Source organism: Suricata suricatta, chromosome 1, assembly GCF_006229205.1.
Source record: "Suricata suricatta isolate VVHF042 chromosome 1, meerkat_22Aug2017_6uvM2_HiC, whole genome shotgun sequence".
In the NCBI taxonomy this organism is placed as follows: Eukaryota; Metazoa; Chordata; class Mammalia; order Carnivora; family Herpestidae; genus Suricata; species Suricata suricatta.
In genome coordinates this window covers 99,404,536-99,419,516 of record NC_043700.1, presented here as the reverse complement: position 1 = coordinate 99,419,516, position 14,981 = coordinate 99,404,536, and the positions used below count along the sequence as shown (strand labels likewise).

Here is a 14,981-nt window from a genome sequence, read left to right as displayed (position 1 = left end):
TTACTCAACATAGTATTGGAAGTCTAGCCAAAGCGATTAGGTAAGAAGAATAAATAAAAGGCATTCAAACTGAAAAGGAAAAAGTAAAACTGTCACTATTTGCATATGACATGATATTACATATAGAAAACCAAATGGCTCCACCCAAAAATAGTTAGAATAAATGAATTTCCGTAAAGTAGCAGGATACAAAATCACTCTATGAACTCGAATGTGCTTCTATTCATTAATCATGAACTATCAGAGAAATTAAGAAAACACTTCCACTTATAATTGCATCAAAAGATACTTAGAAACAAATTTTAATGAGGAAGGTAAAAAACTTATATACTGAAAACTATAAAACACTGATGAAAGAAATTGAAGATGATATATATATAATGGAACATCTGGGTGAATACTGTTTAAATGTCCATACTATGCAAAGCAATCTACAGATTCGATACAACCCCTGTCAAAATTCCAATGGCATTTTTCACAGAAATAAAGCAAACAATAATAAAATCTGTATGAAACTACAAAAGACTCCAAACAGCCAAAGTAATCTTGAGAAAGAACAAAGGAGCACCTAAGTGGTTTAGTCAGTTAAGTGTCCAACTCTTGATTTTGACTCAGGTTATAATCTCACAGTTTGTGGGTTTGAGCCCTGCATCAGTGCAGAGCCTGCCTGGGATTCTCTCTCTCCCTCTCTCTCTGCCCCTCCCACACTCTCTCTCAAAATTAATAAACCTTAAAAAAGAGACAGAAAAACAAAGCTGGAGCTATCGTGCTTCCTGGTTGATAACTTTAGTATAAAGCTATAGTAATTACTATTTTAGAGTTTATTTGAGAGAGAAAGAGAGAGTGCAAGTGGGGGAGGAACAGAGACAGGGAGAGAGAGAATCCCAAGCCCCCATTGTGGGGCTCAATCTCACAAACTTTGAGATATAACTTGAAAAAACAGACACATTGATAAATGGTACAGAATAGTGAATCCAGAAATAAACCCATGCACATATGGTCAATTAATTTACAACAATGGAACCAAGTATATACAATGGGGAGAGGACAGACTCTTCAATAAATGGGGCTGGGCAAACTAGACAGTCACATGCAAAAGAATGACACTGGAGTACTATCTTACACCATATACAAAAAAATGAACTCAAAATGGATTAAAGATCTGAATATAAGCCTGAAACCATAAAATTCGTGGGCAAAAAACATAGGCAGTAAGTTCTTTGACCTTGATCTTGGTGATGATTCTTGGGCTCTGACTCCAAAAGCAAAAATAAACAAATGGAACTATATCAAAAAACCTTCATCATAGCAAAGGACATTTTCATCAAAAGGAAAAGTCAACCTACTGAATTGGAGAAAATATTTGTAAATCATGTTTCTAGTAAGGGGTTAATATCCAAAATACATAAAGAACTCATATGACTCAAGAGCCAAACATTAAACAACACAATTAAAAAATGGGGATATAACTAGACATGTTTCCAGTGAAGATACAGAGATAGCCAACACACATATGAAAAGATCCTCAACATCACTAATCATCAGGGAAATGCTAATCAAAATCACAATGAGATATCATCTCACCCCAGTCAGAAAGGTATCAAAAAAATAAGAAATAACAAGTGTTGGCGAAGATATGGAGAAAAGAAAACCCTGTGCACTGTTAATGAGAATGTAAATTGGCCCAGCCATTGTAGAAAACAGTGTGGAATTGCCTCAAAAAATTAAAAATAGAATTACCATATGATCCAGCAATCTACTTCTGGGTATTTATATGAAGAAAACAGAAACACTAATTCAGAAATATATATGCACCCCCATGGTCATTGCAGCATTATTTTCAACAGCCAAAATAGGGAAACAACTTAGGTATTCATCAATGGATAAATAAAGATGTCGATGTACATACATTAAATGGAATACTACCCATCCATAAAAACAAATGACATCTTGCCATTTGTGACATTATGGATGTACCTCGAAAGCAATATGTTAAGTGAAATAAGTCAAAGACAAATGTCATATGATCATATGATGATATACGTGGAATCTACAGACAAACACAAACACCACCAAGTTAATTGATACAGAAAATAGATTCGGGCTTGCCAGAGGCAGTAGGTTGAAGGGTAGCTAAAATGGGTGAAGGGAATCAAAAGGTACAAAAGACTAGTTAGGAAATAAATAAGGAAGGGGCGCCTGGGTGGCTCAGTCGGTTAAGCCTCCGGCTTCGGCTCAGGTCAGATCTCACGTTCATGGGTTCGAGCCCCACGTCAGGCTCTGTGCTAACAGCTAGCTCAGAGCCTGGAGCCTGCTTCCAGTTCTGTGTCTCCTTCTCTCTCTGCCCCTCCCCCTCTCGTGCTCTGTCTCTCTCTGTATCAAAAATAAATAAAACATTAAAAAAATTTATTAAAAAAAGAACATAAATAAGGAAATGTAATGTACAGCATGGTGAGTACAGTTAATAATACTTTTACATATTTTAAAGTTGCTAAGAGAGTAAATCTTTTTTTTTAATATTTTAAAGTAATCTTTACACCAATGTGGGGCTTGAACTTACAACCCTGAGATCAAGAAGCCCACACTTCACCAAATGAGCCAGCCAGTTTCCCCTAAGAGAGTAAATCTTAAAAATCTCTAGTACAAGAGAAACCTTCCTAACTATGTATGGGAATAAGGGTTAACTAGACTTAATGTGGTGATAATTTAGCAATATATACAAGTATCAAATCATTATGCTGCATACATGAAACTAATGTGTGAATTATACCTCAATTTTAAATAAAAAGAAGAAAAAAACAGATGGGAAGAAGAAATGTAAGATGGAGAAAAGAACCTAAAATACGGGAGCAGGGACTCTTCACTCTTTGTCTCAGGTGTTTTTACCCCTTAGCCCAACGGAAACATAAATATTTAAAAAACTTCAAATGCCTTTATAGCTTTCCGTAAGTGGATGGTCATACGGGCTGGATTGTGACACCCAAAGTTCATATGTTGAAATCCTAATAGTCAATGCCCCAGAATATGATAGTATTCGGAGACAGGATCTTTCAAGTGGCAATTAAGGTGAAATGCAGTCATTAGCACAGGCCTTAATCCAAAATGACTGGTTGGTGTTCTTTTAAAAGATTGGGGCCGGAACAGGTACAGAGGTTAAAGGATGTGAAGGTACTGGGAGAAGAGGGCCATCTACAGGCCACCGAAGGTCTAAAAACAAGCCGGTGAGCACCTTCATCTGAGTTTTAGTCTCCAGAACCGTGAGAAAATAGGTTTCTGTTGTTTGAGCCACACAATCTGTGGCATTTTCTTAGGACAACCTTTGCAAATTAATACAGATGGCTACAGATTCTAAATGAACTCTAATTAAGCAACATTCTCCATTATGATTTGGTATTTACCTCCTGTTACAGAGAAGCACTTTTCATTCATTAGTGAGATGAAGTAAGATGAAGTCAGAAAAACAGTGAAAGGTGAGCCCCAGAAACTTTAATTTTTTTCTAATTATAATTCATTTCCTGTAAACTGGTAGTCCCAATCCTAATCATAATAGCAATGTTTGCTCTAATAAACTATTTCCCCCAGAATAGTATGTAAGGATTTCATGAAGCTTCTATAGATCTCTACTGTGGCACTTTATTCCTCAATGTATTCTGGGGAATAAGTTTTTGATGCCGTTTTTCCTGACAGCAATTGCCACAACATACATTTCCAAATGGTCCACTACTAAGAAAATCCCTTTTGTTTCATATCAGAGCACAGTAACAAGGGGAAACAGGAAATAAATATAATGGCATTTAACAAGCACGTGTCTAGAACTAAATGTATTACAAGGGTTAGTTCTATTATTTCTACGATTGCACCCTCAAAGACACGTACAGCAGGGAAGTAAGACGCAGACATCTGCTTTTAAGAGTCCACGAAGCCCAGCTGCGGCCAAATACGGACAAGAGACTGTGGGTCAGTCTGCAACACGGGAAATGTTCAGCCACATCCGTTAAGTGGGTCTCCCATACACTCTTCCAGCTAACTTCTTTTACTTTTTCTAGTCTTGGTTTACAAGGTCTTTTGGCTAGGCTTTCAGTAATGAGTGTAAATACTCCTAAGAGATTAGACATCCCCCTCCCGCCGCCAAAAAACACCCCAAAACCCCAAAACAAAGTAAGAAAAAACTGCAAATCACTGACAACGGTGCTTCAGGAACAGCAACTCCAGCGGAAAACGTAAGTCCCAGATCATTAAAAGACAGAAAAATCAACTAGTTCCATATATATTAACCTACCTAATGGTTTAAAGGCGGAGGACTACCTAACCCGGTGTTTCGGTGACTATCTTTAATGCAACCAGGAAACAAAAACTTTTCACCTCTGCGGTCAGGAAGACAAAGCCCGCGTCAGGATCTCCTGATCTCGCGAGAACTTTCGGACTCCTGTACGCGCGTGCGTCAGAATCGAGGGCCGGGTGAGCCGGGGCGGGGCGCCCTGAGCATGGGTGGGAGAGGTGGAGCAAACCCTGAGGAGGGAGGGGGCATCAGGAAGGGGTGGAACGGTGGAGGGGCGGGGAAGGGCAGAGCAGAGGGAAAACTCGGGTGGGCCCCGCCCCTCGCGGCGCTTCCCCGGAATAGCGTCACCAGCCCTATAAGACAGCGTGCGCAGACGTGCTCTGCCTTTTACATCCGGGAAGCGCCGGGGTTGGGTTACGTTGTTGAGGTACGCTGTCCTGTTACACACTACGGTGGTTATTGAGGCAGAACTTTTTGGCCTAGTTAAAATGCAGGAGATTCAGGAGTCTTGTAGTGAACAGTCAGAGACAGCTTTGAAAACCCCTAGGTTCGAAAACCTGAGGTATTCTTTTGGTCGTTCGGCGGCCACGTGCCACCCTGGGCGCCGAGTCGGAAGCCGAGCGCGCATGTTTTTGGGCTCTACAGCAAAGGAGCCGTGCACCTGATGACCAGCAAAGGTCGCAAATTCTGCTGTCGGTGTCAAGTGGCAATCTTGAATCTACTCCGCCACTGTTATATAGTAACACCGAATCCTGATCCCCGCCACTTTGAGATCCGAGAAAGTGAGTAATGTCTGTAGTGTTGCTTGCTTATCAGTTCTGGGATTGTGAATCTCCATGTATCTTTGGGACCTGTCAGCTGTGGCAGTCTCCCTTCCTAGCCATGGAAGAGCATATTCTTGTTTATTGGCAAAGCTGTCACCATTTAATTGGTATCAGATTCTGACTTGCACAAGTAACATTCATCACTTAAAAACCTGGAGGGTGCTGGGTTATTGGGCACACATCTAACTGTTGCTTAAATGTTTTTAGGAAGCTGATCCAACGGATGACAAAATATGACAAGGTATGTTCTGTTTTATCCATATTTCATCGTTGATACAGAATCCTTAGTGTTAAGGAATAGGAAGGCCAGAATTGGCCCAGTTTGCTGTTTTTTTGTTGTTTTTTTTTTTTTTGCTGTTAGTTTGTAATTTGAAAGAATAAATAGCCAACTAAACAGAAAGTAACCGAAGCTACTAAGAGTTTGGCACTGTGACTTAGTACACAGAATAGATTATAAAGCAGCCTTTCTTTTGCAGGTGATCAAGAAATGCAAAATGATATGGGTGAAGTCCTGTTTAGAATGCTGTGGTGCACTGCCTAACGTGATTTTTAAATCTCAGTGTCTTGCACATGGAGTGGTGGTCTCTGTATAGGCCAGAATATTACTTGGGTGTAAGTATGGCTTTTAAGTAGAGACAAGTGAGTGCTTGCTTGCTCTGATTAAATAAAATGGTTTGATTCGTCTGGAAAAAGTCGTGTTCTCTGACTAAATACAAGGAAGTGGAAAGGTGGTTACATATACTAGGTAACAAACTACCTTCTGCTAGTGGAGCTGGTATGGAGGTAGTGGGGATGAGTATTTTAAGTCACTACAATATTTGGAGGAGCAACACGTAAAACCACATTACCCCTAAGGGACAGCAGTTATTTTATACTGTTGCACATGAATTTAGCTTCAGTCCTTCCATCTTGGCCCAGAGTTAACCTTCAGGGCTAGCACTGGGAGGGCTACTTGACTATCCCCAGGTGCAAGGAAAAACAAGCAAGACGGGTTCAAGTCCCCTGCTAATGGTTGCTTAGGATGCAGTTTACATGCTTTGTCCTTGAGATAATGGCTATTCCCTTGAAGTAGCCTACTTTCCTAAAATCAGAAAGGAGGGGCACCTGTTCCCATGGTAACCAGGTTCTGGGGAAACTCCCCGGGTGAACTTTGGGAATTGGACTTCACTGAAATAAAAGCTACCCCCAGAGTCTACAAGTACCTGCTTGTATTTGCAGATGCTTTCTCGGGATGGGAGAAAGTACCAGAAGCTTTCCCCACTGGTACTGAAACTGCATACAAGTTCCCATCAAGAAACTGCTTAACGAGCTGGTGCCTGGATTTGGCCCCTCTAACTCCCTGGGGTCTGATGGGCCCAGCCTTCAAGACTCATATCACTAAAATGGTTAGTAAAGTCTTAAACATAAATTGGAAACTACATTGTGCCTATACAGAGATCAGGACAGGTAGAAAAAAATGAATAGAACCTTAAAGGAAAGTTTAAGGAAACGAAAACTGGAGACTGGCCATAGTTGGGTGGACCTCTTTTAAAATTCTCTTTGGGAGGCCTCCCATCCTCCCCAGAGCACAGGAACTCCTTAATCAACTCTGGATGTCCCTACAGGCTATCCAGTACACCTTGTCTCATATCTACCATCTAGTGAAAGAGGCTCATCCCAGTCACCTGGCACCTGTTGCACCAAGGGCATACTTCCCCGGGGCTTGGTCTGCATCAAACAGCTGTCAGCCAAGTCCTTAGAACCACGCCAGGAGGGTCCTGACCCTGTCATCACCAGCCCAACTGCGGAACAAAGCCCACGATGGACCGCACAGCGCTCACCAACGGATCCCATGAAGCTAAGATTTTTACGCTCTGCTTCTTTATTCGTTGTTTGCCTTGTTGCTGTTCTCTTGTAAATCCTCACATCCCAGTACCTCATATTTGGGAACTTAGACTCACAGATTCTGGGAAGGTCCTACAGTCTATAACTACAGACACACAGCCTACCTTTACGGTTGAACTTTGTCAGCTTTTGGCTGATAATACCCCTGGGTCCTCAGTCTCTGACCCTTGCCCAGGATGGATAAATAGTAGGTTAAACAACCCACAAATTTGGAAAGGGTGGCAGTTCTATATCTGCCCAGCCACTGGGGCAAACGTCTGTCAGAAAAGTGGGCAATTTCCCTGTGCCCAATGGGGATGTGAAACTGGCAGATTGGGTCCAAGGGGACTCATTCATAGAGGTCAAAAAAACACAGCCCCCTACCTCTAACAACCTCAACATAACTATAAAACGCAGCTGGGCGGGGTTTACAGAAAAAAACCCATGGGACACAGGAAAAACTTGGGGTCTCCGGCTCTATGTGACTGGGTACGACCCCAGGACTCGGTTTACCAAACCAGTCCCCAAACCCCAAAACCCTATCGGACCCTTAAAAGATGCTCCTCCCCGTTACCGGGACCCAGATGCCGCCTAAATCAACAGCCCCAGTAAGTACTTCCTCTCCTCCATTTGTCACCAGATTCGAGTCTGCTCATTCGCCAGCCCCATCCGTGCCTCCCACTGTAACTTGATCCCCCTGTGAAACCTCATGGAAGCCACAAAGGACGTCCAAAACCTGGGTCAAACCCAGACCTGACTGTTGACTCTGTCTCAACCCTAGGCCCCTCTTACAATGTTGGCATCAGAGCTAATATCTCCTTGGGAAATATGAGACTACTCAACAAGTTGCCCTGGGGATCCCACAAATAACAGCCTCCTGCAAATGGAGAACCCAGCCCAGACTAACCTTGGGCGATCTACTAGGACAAGGAACTTGCTTGGCCTCTCCAAGCTGCTCCTTGAGCACCTCAGCCTATAAGGATTCCTGTAGCTCTGTCATACTTGTAAGTCCCTCTCAAAATAAGTATTTCGTGACACCAGACACTGGTTTGCTTGTACCACTGGCCTGGTGCCACAGGCCCACTCTTAACTGGCATTGCTATCAGGACAACTTCCTTAATAGTTGGGGGCCAGAATTTTAAAACCTTCAGCAGACAGGTGAACAAACACCTCATTGGAAGCTTCTATTAATTACTAAGCTTGAAACACAAGTTAACTCCCTAGAAGTTGTCCTCCGGAACCAACAAGGCCTGGGCCTTCTGTTCTGAAAACAAGGAGGACTGTGTGCCACACTAGGAACAGCCTGTTGCTTTTACACAAATTCTGGAGTCATTAGAGAAAACTTGGTCCTGGTTAGAAATAACAAAAAAGGAAAAAAAAACTCAGAAGTGTGAAAGCTGGGATCAGTCTTCAAGTCTCATGGTTCTCCTGGTGAACAAGTCTCCTCTCTAGGCTGTTACAGGTCCCCTAGTGCTCTTGCTACTGGACCTCCTAATCGGCCTATCCCTCATAAAGTGGCTACTTAACTTTGTAAGAAAAAGAATAAACTCAGTAAAGATGATCATCTTAAGGTCTTCCGACAACAGTCTCAACCCAGATGATGAGTCTACGATATGACTCCTGTACCTAAAGCCAGCGGGGAATGTTACATACAGATAGCTCAGTCCTTCCATCTTGGCCCAGAGTTTACCTTCTGCGCCTGCCAGGGGGGCGGGCTCCCCTAGGTGCAAGGAAAAAATAAGAGGAGAAGGGTTAATGTCCCCTGCTGATGTTGTTTATGACTCAGTTTACATACTTAGTCCTTGAGATAATGGCTAGTCCCTTAAAACTCCCCTACAACCCTGAACCTTGCCTTCGAAATGAGGAATGTTTTCCTGCATACCCAGATAAGGGTTCTCCTTATCACTTTGTAGCCTTTTGCAATAACTGCTCAAACTGCTCGATTCAAGTTTCCTGCTTACCTGCTTGCTCACTATAAAACGATCTAAGCCCTTAGACTGGGGGCCACACATTGAGAGTTCTGTGTTGGCTCTGCACTCCCGGCCGGTAATAAAGCCTCCCTTAATTCAACTTCGGTGGTCTCCGGTGGACTCTGTCTCTCGGCGCAACAATACCACACAAAAGATTACAGCTACTGTGCGAGGTGAACAGCTAAACACTTTATTCACAGAGTGCACTGAATACTTGTCTTTTAAAAGTCCCACTTGACGTTTAACAAGAAAAAATTACTGATAATCAAGGCATATTTTATGAGCCAAGTAGTTTTCCTGATCTGGGCTATTAAAATTTCAGTATAAATGTAGCTTGCATCAACACTATACTTTATAAAGGTGGCCTGTGCGAAGTTTCCATAAACAAATTTTCTCTCCTGTATTGCACATTTTCTCAACCCTTGTGCAAGTGTGCATTGTATGGACCACTATCACTAGATGTAAATGCATGAAAAGTTCTTCCTTTATCAAAACCTTGAGCTTTTACAAAAGTTTTAACATTACGCTGCCTGACCTAGCATTATGACTCTGCAAAATCGTGAACTATAAAGCACCTTTACATTAGCACCAGTTTTTTACAAAGCTGAGGATTTACAAAAAGGACAGAAGTAGATGCAGTAGGGAAAGGGGTGAAGTCCCCTCCGTGTGGATATGGTCATTGAAGAGGATTACTTAACCTGATCTAATCCTAAAGTTCACTCTGACTTCACCTGTTTTTATGCATCTCTTTCTTGGGTGGATATACAAAAACGTTTAAAACACCCGAAGGGCCCTTGATATTAGCAGTCCTTGTCTTGTAATTAAGTAGCCTGAGAGGCATGCCTTTTTCGTTTGGGCAAAGATTTTGCATTGCCATCACCTGAAAGGGTGCATAGTAAAGCAGCTGTCCCTGAATTGTGTTGAGGAATAGCTAAAGGGGAAGCTTGCCTTTAGTCAGCAACAGAGGCTGAAAATAACTTGGTCAGCACTGAGGCTCCTGAAGTTTGGGTCCCACTGTCTTACCTTGGCCTCTGGGCCTGTTTGACTATTTGAAAGCTAGAGATCCTATACAGCGTTGCCAGCATTTTTTAAATCGTCATTGAGGGCCACAGCCACTTAGAGCAGTGCCTAGCACACAGCTGGTGTATTAGGCGGTTGAAACAAATCAGTTATTTTAGAGCTTTTTCCCACTATATAAGCATAAAAAGCATTTTTAAGTCTTTATATTAGCTGGGACTATCAAGATAGTGGAAATAGGTTTTAGTCATTACAAGAAAGTTGCAATAGATGGCGCTCTTAAGTCATGATCCACAAACTGCATGATGCCAAGGAAAGTTTTTCTCAAGTTGTAAATCTGAAGTAGCTGAAAGTAATAGCTAGAGGCTGTTAACAAATAAGGTGGATAAATTGTTGGGACATCCAACAATTTGAAGGCATTCTTATCAGGAATTCTTCCAAATTTTTCTAGGTGGCTAGAATGTGTTGCCATAACGCATAGTACAGGAATGTGTATGGTCACTGATCCTATTCTAGTCTAGGTTAATAATGGAATTCTCCCCTTTTTTGGCCCTTGATTTCCTTGGTTTTCAAGGGCTACAGAGATTCAATGTGTGAAGATGTCTTAGCCTTTTGAAGAAAATCTGAGCTTAATTAAACAATGCCACTCTTATTTTGACTCTAGTAAAGAGTATTGATTGAGTTATAAGCTCTCTATCCAAATGAATATAAAAACAGACTTACTGCACAATTGATACACAGTCATCTCCGGAGAATGCTAATATAGACTTTAGAGGAATTTCTGGGTGGGCCACAATGCTAATTAAGGGTAATTATTACGACACTGAGGTATCTAACAAAGAATGTTCACATCACAAATTCTCGAGCAGCAGTGGTGCACATGATTTAATCACAACACAAAAGAAGGAACATGGCTCTCATCCCCATTAGTTGGCATCTCCTGGCTGAGTACTAATGTGGAGGTTGTAAATTTTCCAACATTTTCTCTTGAAGTTTCCATGAAGAATTACAATTTGGTGACACTTTTTATCCAAGGTACAAAGGCTGAGACTTTGGTATAGACACCAGGTGAATCCTTGACTCCACAGCCATACCCCCAGGAGGTCACCCCGTACACAACCCAGCTCTCTCCTGACCGGACACACATGAGTGGTCCTCCGCTGTCCCCCTGGCAGCTGTCCACACGTTTGTGTTCATGTAGATTTCCAGCACAGAGCATCCGTCCCGTAAACCGGCCCTTGTAACGTTCTTCACAAAACCTCTTGGGAAGTAAGGGGATGGCTGCTTGTTGTAGAGTTCTTGAATAGGCTCGTCCTAGTCAGACCAAATAATCCGAATTAGATGCCAGCTAAAGATCTTACAGAAAAACTCTACATTTAACAGTCAGTGGACATTTAATAGTCTTGAAAATAAAAGCCTTATTGTGGCGTAGTGTAGTTTAGATGAGTGAGAACTATAAATGCTATAGAAGGACGTGTAAGTGGCAAGAAGTCCGAGTATGGCATTTGATAAAAGATTGAGAAGTAAAACATCGCTGTGTAGTTACCATTTGACATTGGTGTGCTCACTGGCAAGCCACTCACAGTTCAGTGGCTAATATGTATAATTGATAATGTCCTCCACGATAGTCTTGAATCTAAAGCCCACCTTTTTCCTTGCATCCTATTTACTCAATTGGAATAATTCATAATAAGTACTTTGTAAAATTGACTTTGTCATTTCTGTTAACTTGTGTCGAAAAGAAGGTGAATAAACCTTCCCTCCTTAAGTAATTGAAAATGGATATACTTAAGTCTCAGACACTTGATTTGCCTCATGCTTCCAGATCATGTACAGAGAAGGCATTTACTCTGATCTGATCTTATTGTATCATCCAGGACATGTTTTCTTTGTGGTTTATCTAAGGATTGTCAGTATATGCTTCTTCAATATTCTGTATCTGCAACAGGTATTCTATCGTTTTTCAGCTATGAAATAATGCAAGTATAAAGCCCAGATTTAATGCAGTGTGTGTTGAACACAAATATTTACTTTAAAAAACACTGAAATTATCACCTGTAGAAATACTTACTTGATGCTCTTTTCAAGAGTACAGTTATCAGTGTTCATCATTTTTAGTGGAGAGTGGTCAACGTATCCTTTCTCCTTACTCAGTAACTGTTTGGGAACCAAGCACCCAATCCAGGTGAGCCCCAGATCTGTTGTTTAAAGGACCAGTCTGAACTAGTTGATGTACACGGATATAATTCTATACCCAGATGATACAGAAAGTTGTAAAACAGCCAGCCAGGCCCCAGTGTTGGAGCAGGATCTTAAATTCTTGTCTCTTTACTAGTCTGGGTAACTGAAAATAGGATTCTCTACCAGCCCTTAAGGTGATTGAGTTCTGTCAATTTGTGCTAAACTTAATGATAACGGTACCCTGGGGATACAAATCCAGATTACATGAATGCATCACACACTTGACAGAATTTCCAAACAACTAAGCCTGAACCCATTTAAGATTTTACTACCAATGTACACCCAAAGTACTGATAATCCCAGACACAAGAAGGTGCCCAAATGTCATTTGTTTGTATCATCTACATTACCCGTGTCTCCCCATCCTGTTATATAACAATTGGAGGCGGTTTTCTGTGGCCTCTCTCTCCGGAGTGGCAAACAGGCTGGCAAAACGTGGCTGCTGAATCTGACACATTGCTCTTCTGGTCCTTCTAATCTAACCAGGGCAATGTCGTAATCACTGCTGTCAGGTCGATATGCCCGATGAATCACAATCTGCTGAACTCCAATTTCTTCTTCAAATTCTTCTGGCACCAGAGTGTGATAATCCCCAACCCGAACAGCATAGCTCCTTGTGCTGTTACCATACCTGCGAGGCAAAGAGCTAGTAAGAGGCTGGCGATGTAACTGTCAGCAGATACTGTAAGCATTTCCTCCGATTCATCAGACCTTTCTGGGAGTTTACTCTTTGCATTTCTGACCCCACCACTCTTGGTCCTGTACTCAAAACCCACTTTGTTCATTTCACTGTTTAATCCGGATTCCTGTCCTAGTTTTCTGAGAAGGAGCAAATATGCAGCATGAGTGGAAAATAACAGCTTATCATTAACCTGTTATTTCCCCACCATGAAAAAGGATCAAAACAGGAACAGACAGAATAGGGCAAAATTACTGTCTTATATTTGGTGTCTTCATTTTTCTTTCATTTCCAAGATAGTAGCTCATCACAAAGCTCCCTGAGGGCAGAAACAATGGCTGGTCTAACTTTGTATCCCTCAAAGCACTTAGCACGCACTTACTTTACTCCCCTCTCCTATAAACTGAAAGCAAACCAAAACTATATTTTCAGGGCAACATAGTCCATTATATTCTCTCATCTATTAAATCTTTGTCCAGATGTCATCCCAGTAAGATCTAATTTAAAAGCCCACCTTTTGCCCTTCCATCCCCCAGGACTCCCAATATTGTAACAGATTAATTATGTCTATTGCCCGGTCTCTCCCTGCTTAAACAAGAGGTAACTAAGGATAGAGATCTTTGTGTTCACTGACAACTCTAAAACACTTAAGAATAGTGATGCCCATTAACTAGGAATGCAGCATATGTATGTTGATTTAGTGGGTATTTTTAATGTGTGTGTCTTTTTTCCTTAAACTATTCAGTTAAAAGTAGGAATATTTATTAAACTGATCATTCTCAGCCTGTTTTTCCAACCAACAAAGGTCGATTCTGGTGCCTCCCCTAAAGCAGAGTTTCTCAACCTCAGTACTATTTTGACATTTGGAACCAGAGGAATCTTTGTTGTGAGAGGCTATTCTATGCATTGTAGGATGTTTGGAAGTAGCCCTGGCCTCCTCTTCTCAAGGTGGCCAGTAAAACACACATACACACAACCAGACACACACACACCCCCAGTTGTGACAACCAAAAATGTCTCCGGACATCTTCATGTGTCCCCTGTGGTGCAAAATGACCACAATTGAGAATTACTGACACAGAATACATAATACATAACTTCAAGTTATTTCTTCTTGCTCATTTAAGATTATATGGTACCTTGCTCACTTACCCCCAGCCACTACTTAAAACATTCTTAATGGCTAATATCCAGTATGATGTCTATTTCCTTAACTTCCTCACCTGCATTGAGCCTATTCTTCATCTCCTCCACCTGCTCCCGTCATGAGACCCAGACCTTGTATTCACCAAATACTACACATTTCTGAAGTCTTGATTTGAAGCATCTCCTACTTTCTACCTCCTATCCTTACAGTTTTATAATTACCATTCTTCAACCCCATTAGACTGTAATCCTTAGACCCCCACTAGTTTTTTCATTTCAGTCTCACTCTGCTTATGACTTCCCTTCTTAGCAGGCTTGGATTCCACACTCATTCCTTTGCAAAAACTCAGTCCTTCATTCCTTTTATCTGCCAGAACTCCAACTATGGTTTCATCAACTCTGCACCTACTTTGTGCTAGCGTCTGACTGTTGAGATGGGAATATGTACATTTTATAGTTCTCGCCTTAATTTTTTTATGAAAACTTGAAAGTCTTCCTCTAGATATGAAAGATGTACTTGAATGTGTATTTACAGAAGTCTGTATTGAAAACCTGGAGTTTTCTAATGACTGTCAATTTAAATACAGCCTCCCATTTCCTCCTGAAAAATTACTAGAAGTTCTAAGTTGCTCAAACACTCTACCATTCCTATATGGGGCTTGCAATATATAAAGTAATTTTCTTAACTATCTCAGCTCAAAAAACTGAACAATGCAACAAAGATGATTTAGTTTATATAGCCACCTATTCTTGATCTTCAAGAAGCCTGCTTCAAATTCTGTGTCTCCCCCTTTCTATATGCCCCTCCCCCACTTGCACTCTCTCTTGCTCTCAGAAATAAATAAAACATAAAAAAATCAAAGAATAATTTTTTAAAATTCAGCATGCCTAATTAATATATTCAGGTTTTAAAATAAAACTTCAAGTGATTTAACAACTTTCTGAAAAGAATAACTGCTAAG

General features: G+C 41.2%; 1 protein-coding gene and 1 non-coding gene across 2 annotated transcripts in view; one reads left to right on the top strand and one right to left on the bottom strand.

Moving 5' to 3' along the window:
- The first annotated feature begins 5,111 nt into the window (after positions 1 to 5,111).
- On the top strand, positions 5,112 to 5,242 carry LOC115303741. Its single transcript, XR_003914220.1, has one exon. It is a non-coding gene; the product is annotated as a small nucleolar RNA SNORA24 (small nucleolar RNA).
- A 3,861-nt stretch (positions 5,243 to 9,103) lies between these two features.
- The window catches only part of PRSS12 (serine protease 12), a 74,385-nt gene continuing 68,507 nt past the window's right edge, over positions 9,104 to 14,981 (bottom strand). The window contains exons 12-13 of the mRNA XM_029941606.1: positions 12,545 to 12,825; positions 9,104 to 11,267 (exon numbers count right to left, since the gene is read on the bottom strand). Of these exons, the coding sequence (XP_029797466.1) occupies positions 10,960 to 11,267; positions 12,545 to 12,825 (589 nt within the window). The 3' untranslated portion in view covers positions 9,104 to 10,959. The remainder of the gene's footprint in view (positions 11,268 to 12,544; positions 12,826 to 14,981) is intronic.